The following is a 13,179-nucleotide window of genomic DNA, read 5'->3' as shown; positions in this document are numbered from 1 at the left end:
GTTCCTGTATGGTGATGATATATACTGTATGGTGAGCATAGTCCCTTTATGGTGATGATATATTCTGTATGGTGAGCATAGATACTGTGTGGTGAGCATAGTTCCTGTGTGGTGAGCATAGTTCCTGTGTGGTGAGCATAGTTCCTGTGTGGGGAGCATAGTTCCTGTGTGGTGAGCATGGTTCCTGTGTGGTGAGCATAGTTCCTGTGTGGTGAGCATAGTTCATGTGTGGTGAGCATAGTTCCTGTGTGGTGAGCATAGTTACTGTATGGAGATCATATATACAGTATGGTGAGCACAGTTCCAGTATGGTGGTGATATATAGTGTATGGTGAGCATAGTTACTGTATGATAAACACAGATATTGTATATTGAGCATAGTTACTGTATGGTGAGCATAGTTCCTGAGTGGTGAGCATGGTTCCTGTGTGGTGAGCATAGTTTCTCTATGATGAGCATAGTTCCTGGGTGGTGAGCATACCTGTAGTTCCTGGGTGGTGAGCATAGTTCCGGTATGGTGGTGATATATACTGTATGGTGAGCATTGTTACTGTGTGGTGAGCATAGATACTGTGGGCTGAGCATATATACAGTATGGTGAGAATAGTTCCTTTATGGTGATGATATATTCTGTGTGGTGAGCATAGTTACTGTGTGGTGAGCATAGATACTGTGTTGTGAGCATAATTAATTTATTGTGAGCATAGATACTATATGGTGAGCATAGTTACTGTGTAGTACTTATGAGTTTGAAAAAACTCAGGAGCCCGAGGTGTGCGCCCTACCACCAGTGCTGTGCCTAAACACGTGCATAGGGGGTCGTGCGATCGAAATGGGCTTTCTCCCGAAGGAGAAGGGCCCGTTTTTTCCCCTAACCCCTCTCAGCCATAAGGCCGAAGAGGGGAAAATAGGGATCGTGGGTCCTCTTCGCCGAAGCTTAGAGAGACCCTCTTTCCTCAACCCCCGGAAGGGTTAGGACGGTGGGTCCTCCGCACCCGAAGGTTTGGAGAGACCCGCAGTAGACTTCCCTCCGCCTTGCTGCTCGGGGTCGTCCTCGAGGGGACCGAAGCTCTCCCCAAAAGGAAGAGAGCTTCGGCACATTGGGGAAATGGAAGGCCCGTAAGGGTCGACCACACTACCCAAAAAAAGTGACAAACTACGGAAAACAAAGAACGTGAAAAGTGACAAACGTGAGAGGGAAAATAAATAAATAAAGAGATCCCAGCCAGAAGGCCGAGGTGGGGGTGTGAAAAATTGTCCTACCGCATCCAAAAGGACGAGGTAAGGACATGAAGCGCTAGCCTAAAGAGAAGTGCACTTATGACTGTAAGGAGCAGAAAAGAATTGAAACAAGAAAAATAACTAATTTAAACAAATGCCATAGAAGTTTGCTGTACGGGCTTTACCATAGAGCTAACTAGGACACCACAGATTCCTGCTGAAATATGAATCCAATATAAATATTTAGTAGCTAACACATAATTGGCTGTGTCAAGTTGAGCCAGTTAATTGGAACGGCAGCAATACGTTGCAAATGGAAAGGTCTTTGAGAATGAACCACAAAGCATTCTGTGTACTCAGAGCTATCTTTGTTTTGGATGGGAAGGTCACTTTCATGTGTGTCTTTATAAATGGAACATTCAGATGTATTTTCCACCTTGTGCACTAGCCGGAGAGGCAGGACACAGCCAGTAGATAGTGCCAGAGAAAAATAAACTCTGTACCTGATATCCATTTGCTTTGCCCAGTTCAAGAGATCGGAGCTGCCACTTCCTGCCACTAAATGTTTACATTTACTCTTCCAGATGAATCTCTTCAGCCTTCTGTGCCGGGCAATGACAGTCTGCCCAGCTACTGCAAAAATGACGAGGGAGACATTTTCCTGGCAGCTGAGTCTTGGAAACCCAATGTTTGCACGAGCTGTGTCTGCATGGATGGGATGATCAGCTGCTACTCTGAGTCCTGTCCGCCTGTAACCTGTGAGAGGCCAGTCTTGAGAAAGGGTCAGTGCTGTCCTTACTGCATAGGTGAGTACTTGAATGCTACGTGAGTTGGTAAACATTGCACAGTAGCTGAAATCATGTCATATTATATACAGTACCTTGTAAATAAGATCCAGCACACGGTGTCCTTATTAATAATATACAGCCATGATAAATGCCGTCTGCTCTATGATTGACAAGGAACCCAACATCCGCACAGGATCCGTAAGCTACCCAGGGCTCTCTAGGCACCGCCTCATGATTTTCTTTTCAACTAGCTTTATTTGCAAATTAATCATTTTTTTTTAGCCATGACTGCCTTTTGTACATATGACTCCATGCACATCTGTTGTCTTAACGGATACCGCACTCCTCATACACTGTAGACGGGAAGCGCTTGATGGCTTGTCAGTGTGTGACTCATTCATCATTCACATGCTCATAAAGTTTCTCTGTGTTAGTATATATATAAGAATCAAAAACACTTGGTGACTAACACCAAAATGGGAGACGCCTTCAAATTGGATAAAATCCATATAGATCTTTTAAATAAAATACAAAACTTCCCTTTTGCACAGACTAATTGCACCAAGAAAATGATGCATAAGCAATGCTTAATGCAAATATACTTCTACACTCCATGTGCTGCAAAATGCAGACACACACAAATGGTGCAAAGGACAAAACCATGTGCACTGCAGGTGGGGCAGATGTAACATGTGCAAAGAGAGTTAGATTTGGGTGGAGTGTGTTCAAACCGAAATCTAAATTGCAGTGTAAAAGTATGTACCCTGCACAGAAACGAAATAACACCCCCTAATGTAACTCTATCTGCACATGTTACATCTGCCCCACCTGCAGTGCAGCATGGTTTAATCTATCTGCAAAAATGTTAGCCTTGGTACAGGGGCCCTTATTCTGGTTCACTCTGCACAAGTTACATCTGCCCCACCTGCAGTGCAGGTGGTTTTGTCCATTTGAGAAGGAATTTGCCTTTGCAAGTGAACCAGAATAAGGGCCATGGTCTCCAGTGTGAATATAAAAGTGGGATACTAACAAATTAATCTGTTACCATGATACTAGCGTGGAGCTTGTTCTTCCATTTACTCTGAATGTGTACGTTTATGGTGCATCCATTGCATAAAATAATGCTATCATGACGCCAAATACTGTATAAGGATGCCTGTTTTTCCATCCTACAATAGCAAATACCGTACCTTCCTTTTTCTTAACCCCTTCCTGACAGAGCCAGTTTTTGCGTTCCTGACAGAGCCCTTTTTTTCAAATCTGACATGTCTCACTTAAGTGGGGATAACTTTTTTTTGCTTTTACTTATCCCAGTGGTTTTGAGATTGTTTTTTCGTGACACATTGTACTTCAAATTAGTGGTAAATTTGGGTCGATACAGTCTGTGTTTTTTTGTGAAAAATACCAAAATATCGTGAAAAAATGGAAAATTTAGCGATTTGCAAAATGTTAAATTTTCTGCTTGTGAGACAAATAATCTTACCACTCAAAATAGTGAATAACTAACATAGACCATATGTCTACTTTATGTTGACATCATTATTTCAACTTCCTTTTAATTTTTTGGGACACTAGGAGGCTTACAATATGAATAGCAAATTCTCAAATTTTCAAGAAAATTTCAAACACTGATTTTTTTAGGGACCAGTTCAGTTCTGATGTGACTTTGAGGGACTTGTATGTGAGACACCCCCATAAATGATGCCATTTCAAAAACTGCACCCCTCACAGTATTCAAAACAGCATTTTGGAAGTTTGTTAACCCTTTAGGTGTTTCACAGGAATTAAAACAAAGTGTAGGTGAAATTTCAAAATTTCTTTTTTTTTGCAGATTTGCAATTTTAATACATTTTTATAAGGAACACAGTACATTTTACTAGAGAAATGTGACTAAAAATTGATTCCCCCAATTCTTTTGTTTTCATAAATATCCTATATGTGGCCCTAGTGTGCACGGTGACCAAACCACAGGCTTCATAATAGAAGGAGCACCTACTTGATTTTGGAGCCTCCTTTTTATGAGATTATTTTTTAGGCACCATGTAGGTTTCAAGGCACCATAAGATGCTAAAAGTTAGGAACCCCCACACAAGTGACCCCATTTTGCAAACTACACCCCTCAGGGAATTCATCTAGGGGTATAGTGTACATTTCAAACCCCCAGGGGTTTCACCAATTGTGGTACAACTGGGCAGTGAAAATGAAAAATTATTTTTTTTACACAAAAATGCAGTTCTGGCTCCAAATTTGTCATTTTCAGAAGGTATGAAGGAGACAAAGCACCCCAAAATCTGTGCCCCAATTTCTCCCGAGTACGGCAATGCCTCACATGTGACCAAAAAATACCAGTTGGGTGCATGGCAGGACTCAGAAGGGAAGGAGTGATTTTTGGATTTTGCAGCTCAGATTCTGGTGGAATTTTGGTGGGTGCTATGTCGCATTAGCAAGACCCCCCAAGCACCAATACAGTGGAACCCCCCCACAAGTCACCCCATTTTGCAAACTACACCCCTCAGGGAATTCATCTAGGGGTATAGTGTACATTTCAAACCCCCAGGGGTTTCACCAATTTTGATACAAGTGGGCAGTGAAAATGAAAAATTACATTTTTTTACACAAAAATGCAGTTCTGGCTCAAAATTTTTCATTTTCAGAAGGTATGAAGGAGAAAAAGCACCCCAAAATCTGTGCCCCAATTTCTCCCGAGTACGGCAATGCCTCACATGTGACCAAAAAATACCAGTTGGGTGCATGGCAGGACTCAGAAGGGAAGGAGTGATTTTTGGATTTTGCAGCACAGATTCTGGTGGAATGAATGGTGGGTGCTATGTTGCACCAATACAGTGGAACCCCCCCACAAGTCACCCCATTTTGCAAAGTACACCCCTCAGGGAATTCATCTAGGGGTATAGTGTACATTTCAAACCCCCAGGGGTTTCACCAATTTTGATACAAGTGGGCAGTGAAAATGAAAAATTACATTTTTTTACACAAAAATGCAGTTCTGGCTCAAAATTTTTCATTTTCAGAAGGTATGAAGGAGAAAAAGCACCCCAAAATATGTGCCCCAATTTCTCCCGAGTACGGAAATGCCTCACATGTGACCAAAAAATACCAGTTGGGTGCATGGCAGGACTCAGAAGGGAAGGAGTGATTTTTGGATTTTGCAGCTCAGATTCTGGTGGAATTTTGGTGGGTGCTATGTCGCATTAGCAAGACCCCCCAAGCACCAATACAGTGGAACCCCCCCACAAGTCACCCCATTTTGAAAACTACACCCCTCAGGGAATTCATCTAGGGGTATAGTGTACATTTCAAACCCCCAGGGGTTTCACCAATTTTGATACAAGTGGGCAGTGAACATGAAAAATTACATTTTTTACACAAAAATGCAGTTCTGGCTCAAAATTTTTCATTTTCAGAAGGTATGAAGGAGAAAAAGCACCCCAAAATCTGTGCCCCAATTTCTCCCGAGTACGGCAATGCCTCACATGTGACCAAAAAATACCAGTTGGGTGCATGGCAGGATTCAAAAGGGAAGGAGTGATTTTTGGATTTTGCAGCTCAGATTCTGGTGGAATTTTGGTGGGTGCTATGTCGCATTAGCAAGACCCCCCAAGCACCAATACAGTGGAACCCCCCCACAAGTGACCCCATTTTGCAAACTACACCCCTCAGGGAATTCATCTAGGGGTATAGTGTACATTTAAAACCCCCAGGGGTTTCACCAATTTTGATACAAGTGGGCAGTGAAAAAGAAAAATTACATTTTTTACACAAAAATGCAGTTCTGGCTCAAAATTTTTCATTTTCAGAAGGTATGAAGGAGAAAAAGCACCCCAAAATCTGTGCCCCAATTTCTCCCGAGTACGGCAATGCCTCACATGTGACCAAAAAATACCAGTTGGGTGCATGGCAGGACTCAGAAGGGAAGGAGTGATTTTTGGATTTTGCAGCACAGATTCTGGTGGAATGAATGGTGGGTGCTATGTTGCACCAATACAGTGGAACCCCCCCACAAGTCACCCCATTTTGCAAACTACACCCCTCAGGGAATTCATCTAGGGGTATAGTGTACATTTCAAACCCCCAGGGGTTTCACCAATTTTGATACAAGTGGGCAGTGAAAATGAAAAATTACATTTTTTTACACAAAAATGCAGTTCTGGCTCAAAATTTTTCATTTTCAGAAGGAATGAAGGAGACAAAGCACCCCAAAATCTGTGCCCCAATTTCTCCCGAGTACGGCAATGCCTCATGTGTGACCAAAAAGTGGCAGGACTCAGAAGGGAAGGAGTGATATTTGGATTTTGCAGCACAAATTCTGGTGGAATGATGGTGGGTGCTATGTCGCATTAGCAAGACCCCCAAAGCACCAATACAGTGGAACCCCCCCACAAGTGACCCCATTTTGCAAACTACACCCCTCAGGGAATTCATCTAGGGGTATAGTGTACATTTCAAACCCCCAGGGGTTTCACCAATTTTTATACAAGTGGGCAGTGAACATGAAAAATTACATTTTTTTACACAAAAATGCAGTTCTGGCTCAAAATTTTTCATTTTCACAAGGAATGAAGGAGACAAAGCACCCCAAAATCTGTGCCCCAATTTCTCCCGAGTACGGCAATGCCTCACATGTGACCAAAAAAATACCAGTTGGGTGCATGGCAGGACTCAGAAGGGAAGGAGTGATTTTTGGATTTTGCGGCTCAGATTCTGGTGGAATGAATGGTGGGTGCTATGTGGCATTAGCAAGACCCCCGAAGCACGGTGAAATTATGAACCTAATATTCCATAGATGTGTGGTATATTTTAAAACACTCCTTTATACATAGGCCGGGTTTGTCGGGGCAAGTGTCACACTGGAAAATAGTTTGCTTTCTTATTCCCTTTTTATAGCAAACTTTGCACCTTTTTTGTGTCCTGCCCTTTTTTCCAGTGGAGGGGATTTCATCAGGAAAATGCTGCCCTGGTACAATACGGGGGCCAGTACTAGAAGTACTGGGGCCCTCTGCCTGCTGGTTCCCAAATATTAGGCCCTTTATGACTTCCTCTTGAAAGTGCATAAATGTCCCCCTCTGGCCGGTAGAACGGAATAGCACGTAAGCGTTATACAGTGCCATCTGGATGATATACACGGCCACCTTCTTGTACCAGATTTTTGTTTTCCGCAGGGCACTGTACGGCTTCAGTACCTGATCTGAAAGATCCACTCCGCCCATGTACCTATTGTAATCCAGGATACAATTAGGTTTTGAGGTGTGGGTACTGGTACCTCGTACAGGGACGGAGGTGGTACTGTCTCCGTGAATTGTTGTCAGTATAAGGACATCCCTCTTGTCCTTATATTTGACCAACAACATATTTTCGGTGCATATTCCCCTGCTTTCACCCCTTCTCATTACTTGGGCAATGTGCGTTTTTGGGAGGCCTCTTTGGTTCTTGCGCACAGTACCGCAAGCTGCTGTACCTCTTGAACCAAGGGCCTTAAACAGGGGGATGCTGGTGTAAAAGTTATCCACATAGAGGTGATAACCTTTATCCAGGAAGGGGTGCACTAAATCCCAGACAATTTTCCCACTAACACCTACGAAGGAGGGGGGGCATTCTGGCGGTTCAATTCTTGAATCCTTCCCTTCATAAACCCTAAACCTGTGGGTGTACCCTGAGGTGCTTTCACACAGTTTGTACATTTTTATGCCATACCTTGCCCTCTTACTGGGAAGGTACTGGCGGAATTTAACCCTTCCTTTAAAATGTATAAGGGACTCGTCGATACAAATAAATTTTTCAGGGATGTACACCTCTTCAAATTTGGCACTGAAATGATCAATGACCGGCCTGACTTTGAATAGCCGGTCAAAGGTGGGATCATCTCTGGGTGGGCACTGTGCATTATCGGTGTAATGTATAAATTTAAGGATCGTCTCAAATCGAGCCCGGGGCATGGCCATACGGTAAAATGGAGTACTGTACAGAACATCTGTACTCCAATATTGCCTAATTTCTGGCTTTTTTACTATGCCCATATGAAACACCAGACCCCAAAACGTCATCATCTCTACTGCATCTACAGGGGTCCACCTAGCAAATGATGACGTGGGGTTTTGAGCAATAAACTGCTGGGCATATAAATTAGTTTGGTCCACCATTAAATTTATAAAATCATCAGAGAAAAATAATTTGAAAAAGTCAATTTCTCTGAGACCTGTGGAATCAAATTGGATTCCTGGCATGGCCAAAAACTCAGGAACCTGGGGCTCAAAATTGTCTGGTGGTGGGGTCCATACGAGATCAATTATTGGGGGGGGGGGTCTCAGCTGCTCTACGGGGGCGTCTTTGAGGGGGTCCCTCATCACCAGAGGAGGAAGAGGAGCTTAAGGCGAATCCTTCAAATTCCCCGCTTGCATCACTGGCTGTGTCAGAGTCAGAAGCAAGCAGGGCATATGCCTCCTCCGCTGAATACATTCTCCTGGATGACTGGGAGGACATTTGGGAGGACATTTGGGAGGACATTTGGGATGCCATTTTTATTTTTGTGTTACTGGTAGTGAAATGTTTCAACACGTGTATAGTGTAGGGGGGGGTACAAACTTTATTTCAATCCGGGGGGTATGTAGTGTGTAGTGTGTATGTGGTGCAGAAAAAAAAAAATACTTTATACCAATAAAAAAAAAAAAAATGAAGGGGTTAAAAATAAAAAATTTAAGGGGTTAAAAAAAAAAAAAAGGTCCTGCGCCAAAAATTGAGCACAGATGTTGGTCAGTAACGTCTGTCACTGAACAGCGCTCAAAGGCAACAGGAATTTGATCAAAAAAAAAAAATATAGATCAACCCTGTGCCGAAAAAGATGATCAGTGATGTACGTCACTGATCAGCGCACAGCGGCCACAGGACACCCACAAAATCACAGTGTGTGTAAAAAAAAAATTAAAAAAAGACCCCACAGCACACACACAAAAAAAAAAGGTGATCAGTGATGCGACACTGATTACCAGTGAGGTGCAGCAGGTGCACAACCTTTGGTGCAACTGACAGGTATATATAAAAAAAAAAAAACCTCTGTACCCCCAAAAAAGTTGCTGATCACCTCAGATATAGTGATCAGCACAAAAGGCGGGGGCAGCAGACAAAAAATTTAGCACTCTCTATCACTCTCTGTCACTATCTCTCTCTATCTCTCTATCTCTCACTATCTATCACTCTATGACACTGCAGCAGCAGCACTGACAGGTATATCTATATATAAAAAAAAACCTGCGCCCCCAAAAAGTTGCTGATCAGTTAATTTATACTGATCAGCACAAAAGGAGGGGGCAGCAGTCAGTTATATCAAAAATATATAGCACAATCTGTCACTATCTCTCTCTATCTCTCTCTCTCTATCTCTCTCTATCTCTCTATAACTATCACACTGCAGCAGCACAAAATATAGCACTCTGTCACTAGGCCTCTCTATCTATCTCTCTCTCTCTATCTCTCTCTATCTATAACTATATCACACTGCAGCAGCACAAAATATAGCACTCTCTGACACTATGGGGGACATTTACCAAAATGGATTCGTAGAAAAAAGGTGTATTCGTAGGGAGAAATACACCTTTTTTTTACGAATTTGTATTTTCGGGATTTACAATCCCAAAAATACAACAATTCGTATTCCTAAAGATGGAACATTCGTATTTGTAGTTACAAATACGAATGCCCTACACCATCGATAGGATACGACAGAAATCACCATTCAAAAGAATGGTGGTTTCTGATTTACTAAGCAGCCGTACTGACAATACGGCTGCTTAGTGGTGTGAAACACCCACGCAAATACGACAGGAAAATAGAACACCATTTTCCTGTTCTATTTGCGTTTTAGCCTGCACGGATCAGTCAGATCCGTGCAGGCTGCAGTGTAAAAAAATAGAAAAAATAAATAAATAAAAAAAAAAAACGGCGTGGGGTCCCCCCCACAGCCATAACCAGCACCAGGCTGAAGGAGCCGGGGCCGGTAATTAAAAACCAGGGAACCCGACAAATAGGGGTTCCCCGATTTTTAACAACCAGCCCCAGGCTCCAGGTCCGGGGCTGGTTCCCAAAATACGGGGGACAAAATGAGTAGGGGTCCCCCGTATTTTAAGAACCAGCCCCAGGCACAACCAGCCGGCAGGGTAATGTCACAGCCGGGGGACACTTATAATATAAGGTCCCGCGGCCAAAACATTCTCCCTACCGACCAGTCAGCCTGGCCAGGGGCCCTGGGGGAGTGGGGACCCCCCCAATGAAGGGGTCCCCCCCCTCCAGGACTTACCTGACCAGGCTGAAGCCTGGTGCTGTCCTCGATGCCCCTGGGCGGTGGGCATCGAGCTGATAAATGTTGTAAAAAATAGATAAACCATTGTTTTTTACTGTGGCACTACAAGTGCCAGCAAGCCTCCCCAGCAAGCTGGGACTTGGAGAACCACAAGTCCCAGCCTGCTGGGCATTAAAGGGCCCGCTGGCACTTGTAGTTCTACAGTTAAAAAAATAGTGCACAAAACACACTGACACACTTTTAAAATAAAACTTTATTACACACAAAGCCCACACATACTAATACTTACCTATCTTCTTCCCATAGGTCGCCCTGATGTCCTGTGTCGGCGTCTTCTGGTCCTGTGTCGTCTTCTTCCTCCATGTCGACGTCGCTGTCGGCGATGGTGTCCCCGTCCGGATCCGAAGAAATCCATTTGGGAAGCTGTGGAAGGAAACCATACTCACCTGTCCCAGCGCGACGTAGTCCAGGTAAGGTCTTTGCAAAAAAATAAACCGAAAACCCCGAAACCAAACCGGACACGACGGAGACGCACGGTGTGTTTGTTTACATCGTGCGGCTCCGCCTCCCGAATGCCGCTATTGGCCGCCTTGCGGCCTAGCGGCCAATAGCGGCATTCGGGAGGCGGAGCCGCACGATGTAAACAAACACACCGTGCGTCTCCGTCGTGTCCGGTTTGGTTTCGGGGTTTTCGGTTTATTTTTTTGCAAAGACCTTACCTGGACTACGTCGCGCTGGGACAGGTGAGTATGGTTTCCTTCCACAGCTTCCCAAATGGATTTCTTCGGATCCGGACGGGGACACCATCGCCGACAGCGACGTCGACATGGAGGAAGAAGACGACACAGGACCAGAAGACGCCGACACAGGACATCAGGGCGACCTATGGGAAGAAGATAGGTAAGTATTAGTATGTGTGGGCTTTGTGTGTAATAAAGTTTTATTTTAAAAGTGTGTCAGTGTGTTTTGTGCACTATTTTTTTAACTGTAGAACTACAAGTGCCAGCGGGCCCTTTAATGCCCAGCAGGCTGGGACTTGTGGTTCTCCAAGTCCCAGCTTGCTGGGGAGGCTTGCTGGCACTTGTAGTGCCACAGTAAAAAACAATGGTTTATCTATTTTTTACAACATTTATCAGCTCGATGCCCACCGCCCAGGGGCATCGAGGACAGCACCAGGCTTCAGCCTGGTCAGGTAAGTCCTGGAGGGGGGGGACCCCTTCATTGGGGGGGTCCCCACTCCCCCAGGGCCCCTGGCCAGGCTGACTGGTCGGTAGGGAGAATGTTTTGGCCGCGGGACCTTATATTATAAGTGTCCCCCGGCTGTGACATTACCCTGCCGGCTGGTTGTGCCTGGGGCTGGTTCTTAAAATACGGGGGACCCCTACTCATTTTGTCCCCCGTATTTTGGGAACCAGCCCCGGACCTGGAGCCTGGGGCTGGTTGTTAAAAATCGGGGAACCCCTATTTGTCGGGTTCCCTGGTTTTTAATTACCGGCCCCGGCTCCTTCAGCCTGGTGCTGGTTATGGCTGTGGGGGGGACCCCACGCCGTTTTTTTTTTTAATTTATTTATTTTTCTATTTTTTTTTACACCTTGCAGCCTGCACGGATCTGACTTGATCCGTGCAGACTGCTAGAAATAATTCGTATTAGCGGCCGTATATACGGCCGCTAATACGAATCATTACACCATCGGAGGGTTACAAAGCAGTCGTATCTGACTGCTTTGTAAATCCCCCTCCGGAACACGACTTTGCATACGACTTAAACAGTCGTATGCAGTCGTAGGGAAACAACCAATACGAAAAACTAGGTTTTTCATATTGGTAAATTTCCCCCTATCTCTCTCTCTATCTCTCTCTATCTCTCTATAACTATCACACTGCAGCAGCACAAAATATAGCACTCTGTCACTAGGCCTCTCTATCTATCTCTCTCTCTCTATCTCTCTCTCTCTATCTATAACTATATCACACTGCAGCAGCACAAAATATAGCACTCTCTGACACTATCTCTCTCTCTATCTCTCTCTATCTCTCTCTATCTCTCTCTATCTATCTCTATCTATCTATCTCTCTATCTATCTCTCTATCTAGCTAGTACACTGCAGCAGCACAATTTCACAGGAAGGCACAAGTAGCAACAGGATCCAGGAAGCAGTGATGAAGCAGCGATCAGCACTCTCTGACACTATCTCTCTCTCTATATCTCTCTATCTCTCTCTATCTCTCTCTATCTCTCTATCTCTCTATCTCTCTATCTATCTCTCTATCTCTCTATCTATCTAGCTAGTACACTGCAGCAGCACAATTTCACAGGAAGGCACAAAGTGTAACAGGATCCAGGAAGCAGTGATGAAGCAGCGATCAGGTAAGTATGGAGCAAGCTATGGAGCAAGGTTCTGGTCAGTATGGCGGCAGGGAGGTACGGTGACCGCACTGCACGCTATTCCAGACCGGAATGGCGTCTGCAGTGCAGTCACCGTTAGTTTAAATCCCCCTCCTTGGCTGTGATTGGTCCGTCGGTCCGACGAACCAATCACGGCCTTTGGGGGCGGGCGGGGTGCGGTGGGGTGACACCAGTGTCACCCTTACACCCCGCGGTGATTGGTGCTGTACTTTACAGCACCAATCACCTCTGATCCCGTGTCACCGGCGAACGTTATTCGCCGGTGACACAGGAAAACGCTGTAATTGGCTGTTCACACTGAACAGCCAATCACAGCGATCGCCGACGGGGGGGCGGCATCGCAGCCCCCCCTGGGCATGCACGGACATGTCTGCTGTCAGGGACAGCAGACATGTTGAAACTGTCACCGCGTCTATAGACGCGGTGACAGTTAAATGCCATGACGTACATTTACG

General features: G+C 44.8%; 1 protein-coding gene across 2 annotated transcripts in view; it reads left to right on the top strand.

The window, feature by feature from the left end:
* The window catches only part of CRIM1 (cysteine rich transmembrane BMP regulator 1), a 640,446-nt gene that overhangs the window by 585,295 nt on the left and 41,972 nt on the right, over nucleotides 1–13,179 (top strand). For both annotated transcript variants that reach the window (XM_083176101.1, XM_083176102.1), the window contains exon 13: nucleotides 1,806–2,027. In XM_083176101.1, the coding sequence (XP_083032227.1) occupies nucleotides 1,806–2,027 (222 nt within the window). The remainder of the gene's footprint in view (nucleotides 1–1,805; nucleotides 2,028–13,179) is intronic.

This window comes from Crinia signifera, chromosome 3 (assembly GCF_055691185.1).
Source record: "Crinia signifera chromosome 3, ASM5569118v1, whole genome shotgun sequence".
Taxonomy (NCBI): Eukaryota; Metazoa; Chordata; class Amphibia; order Anura; family Myobatrachidae; genus Crinia; species Crinia signifera.
This window is presented reverse-complemented; position numbering and strand designations above follow the sequence as displayed.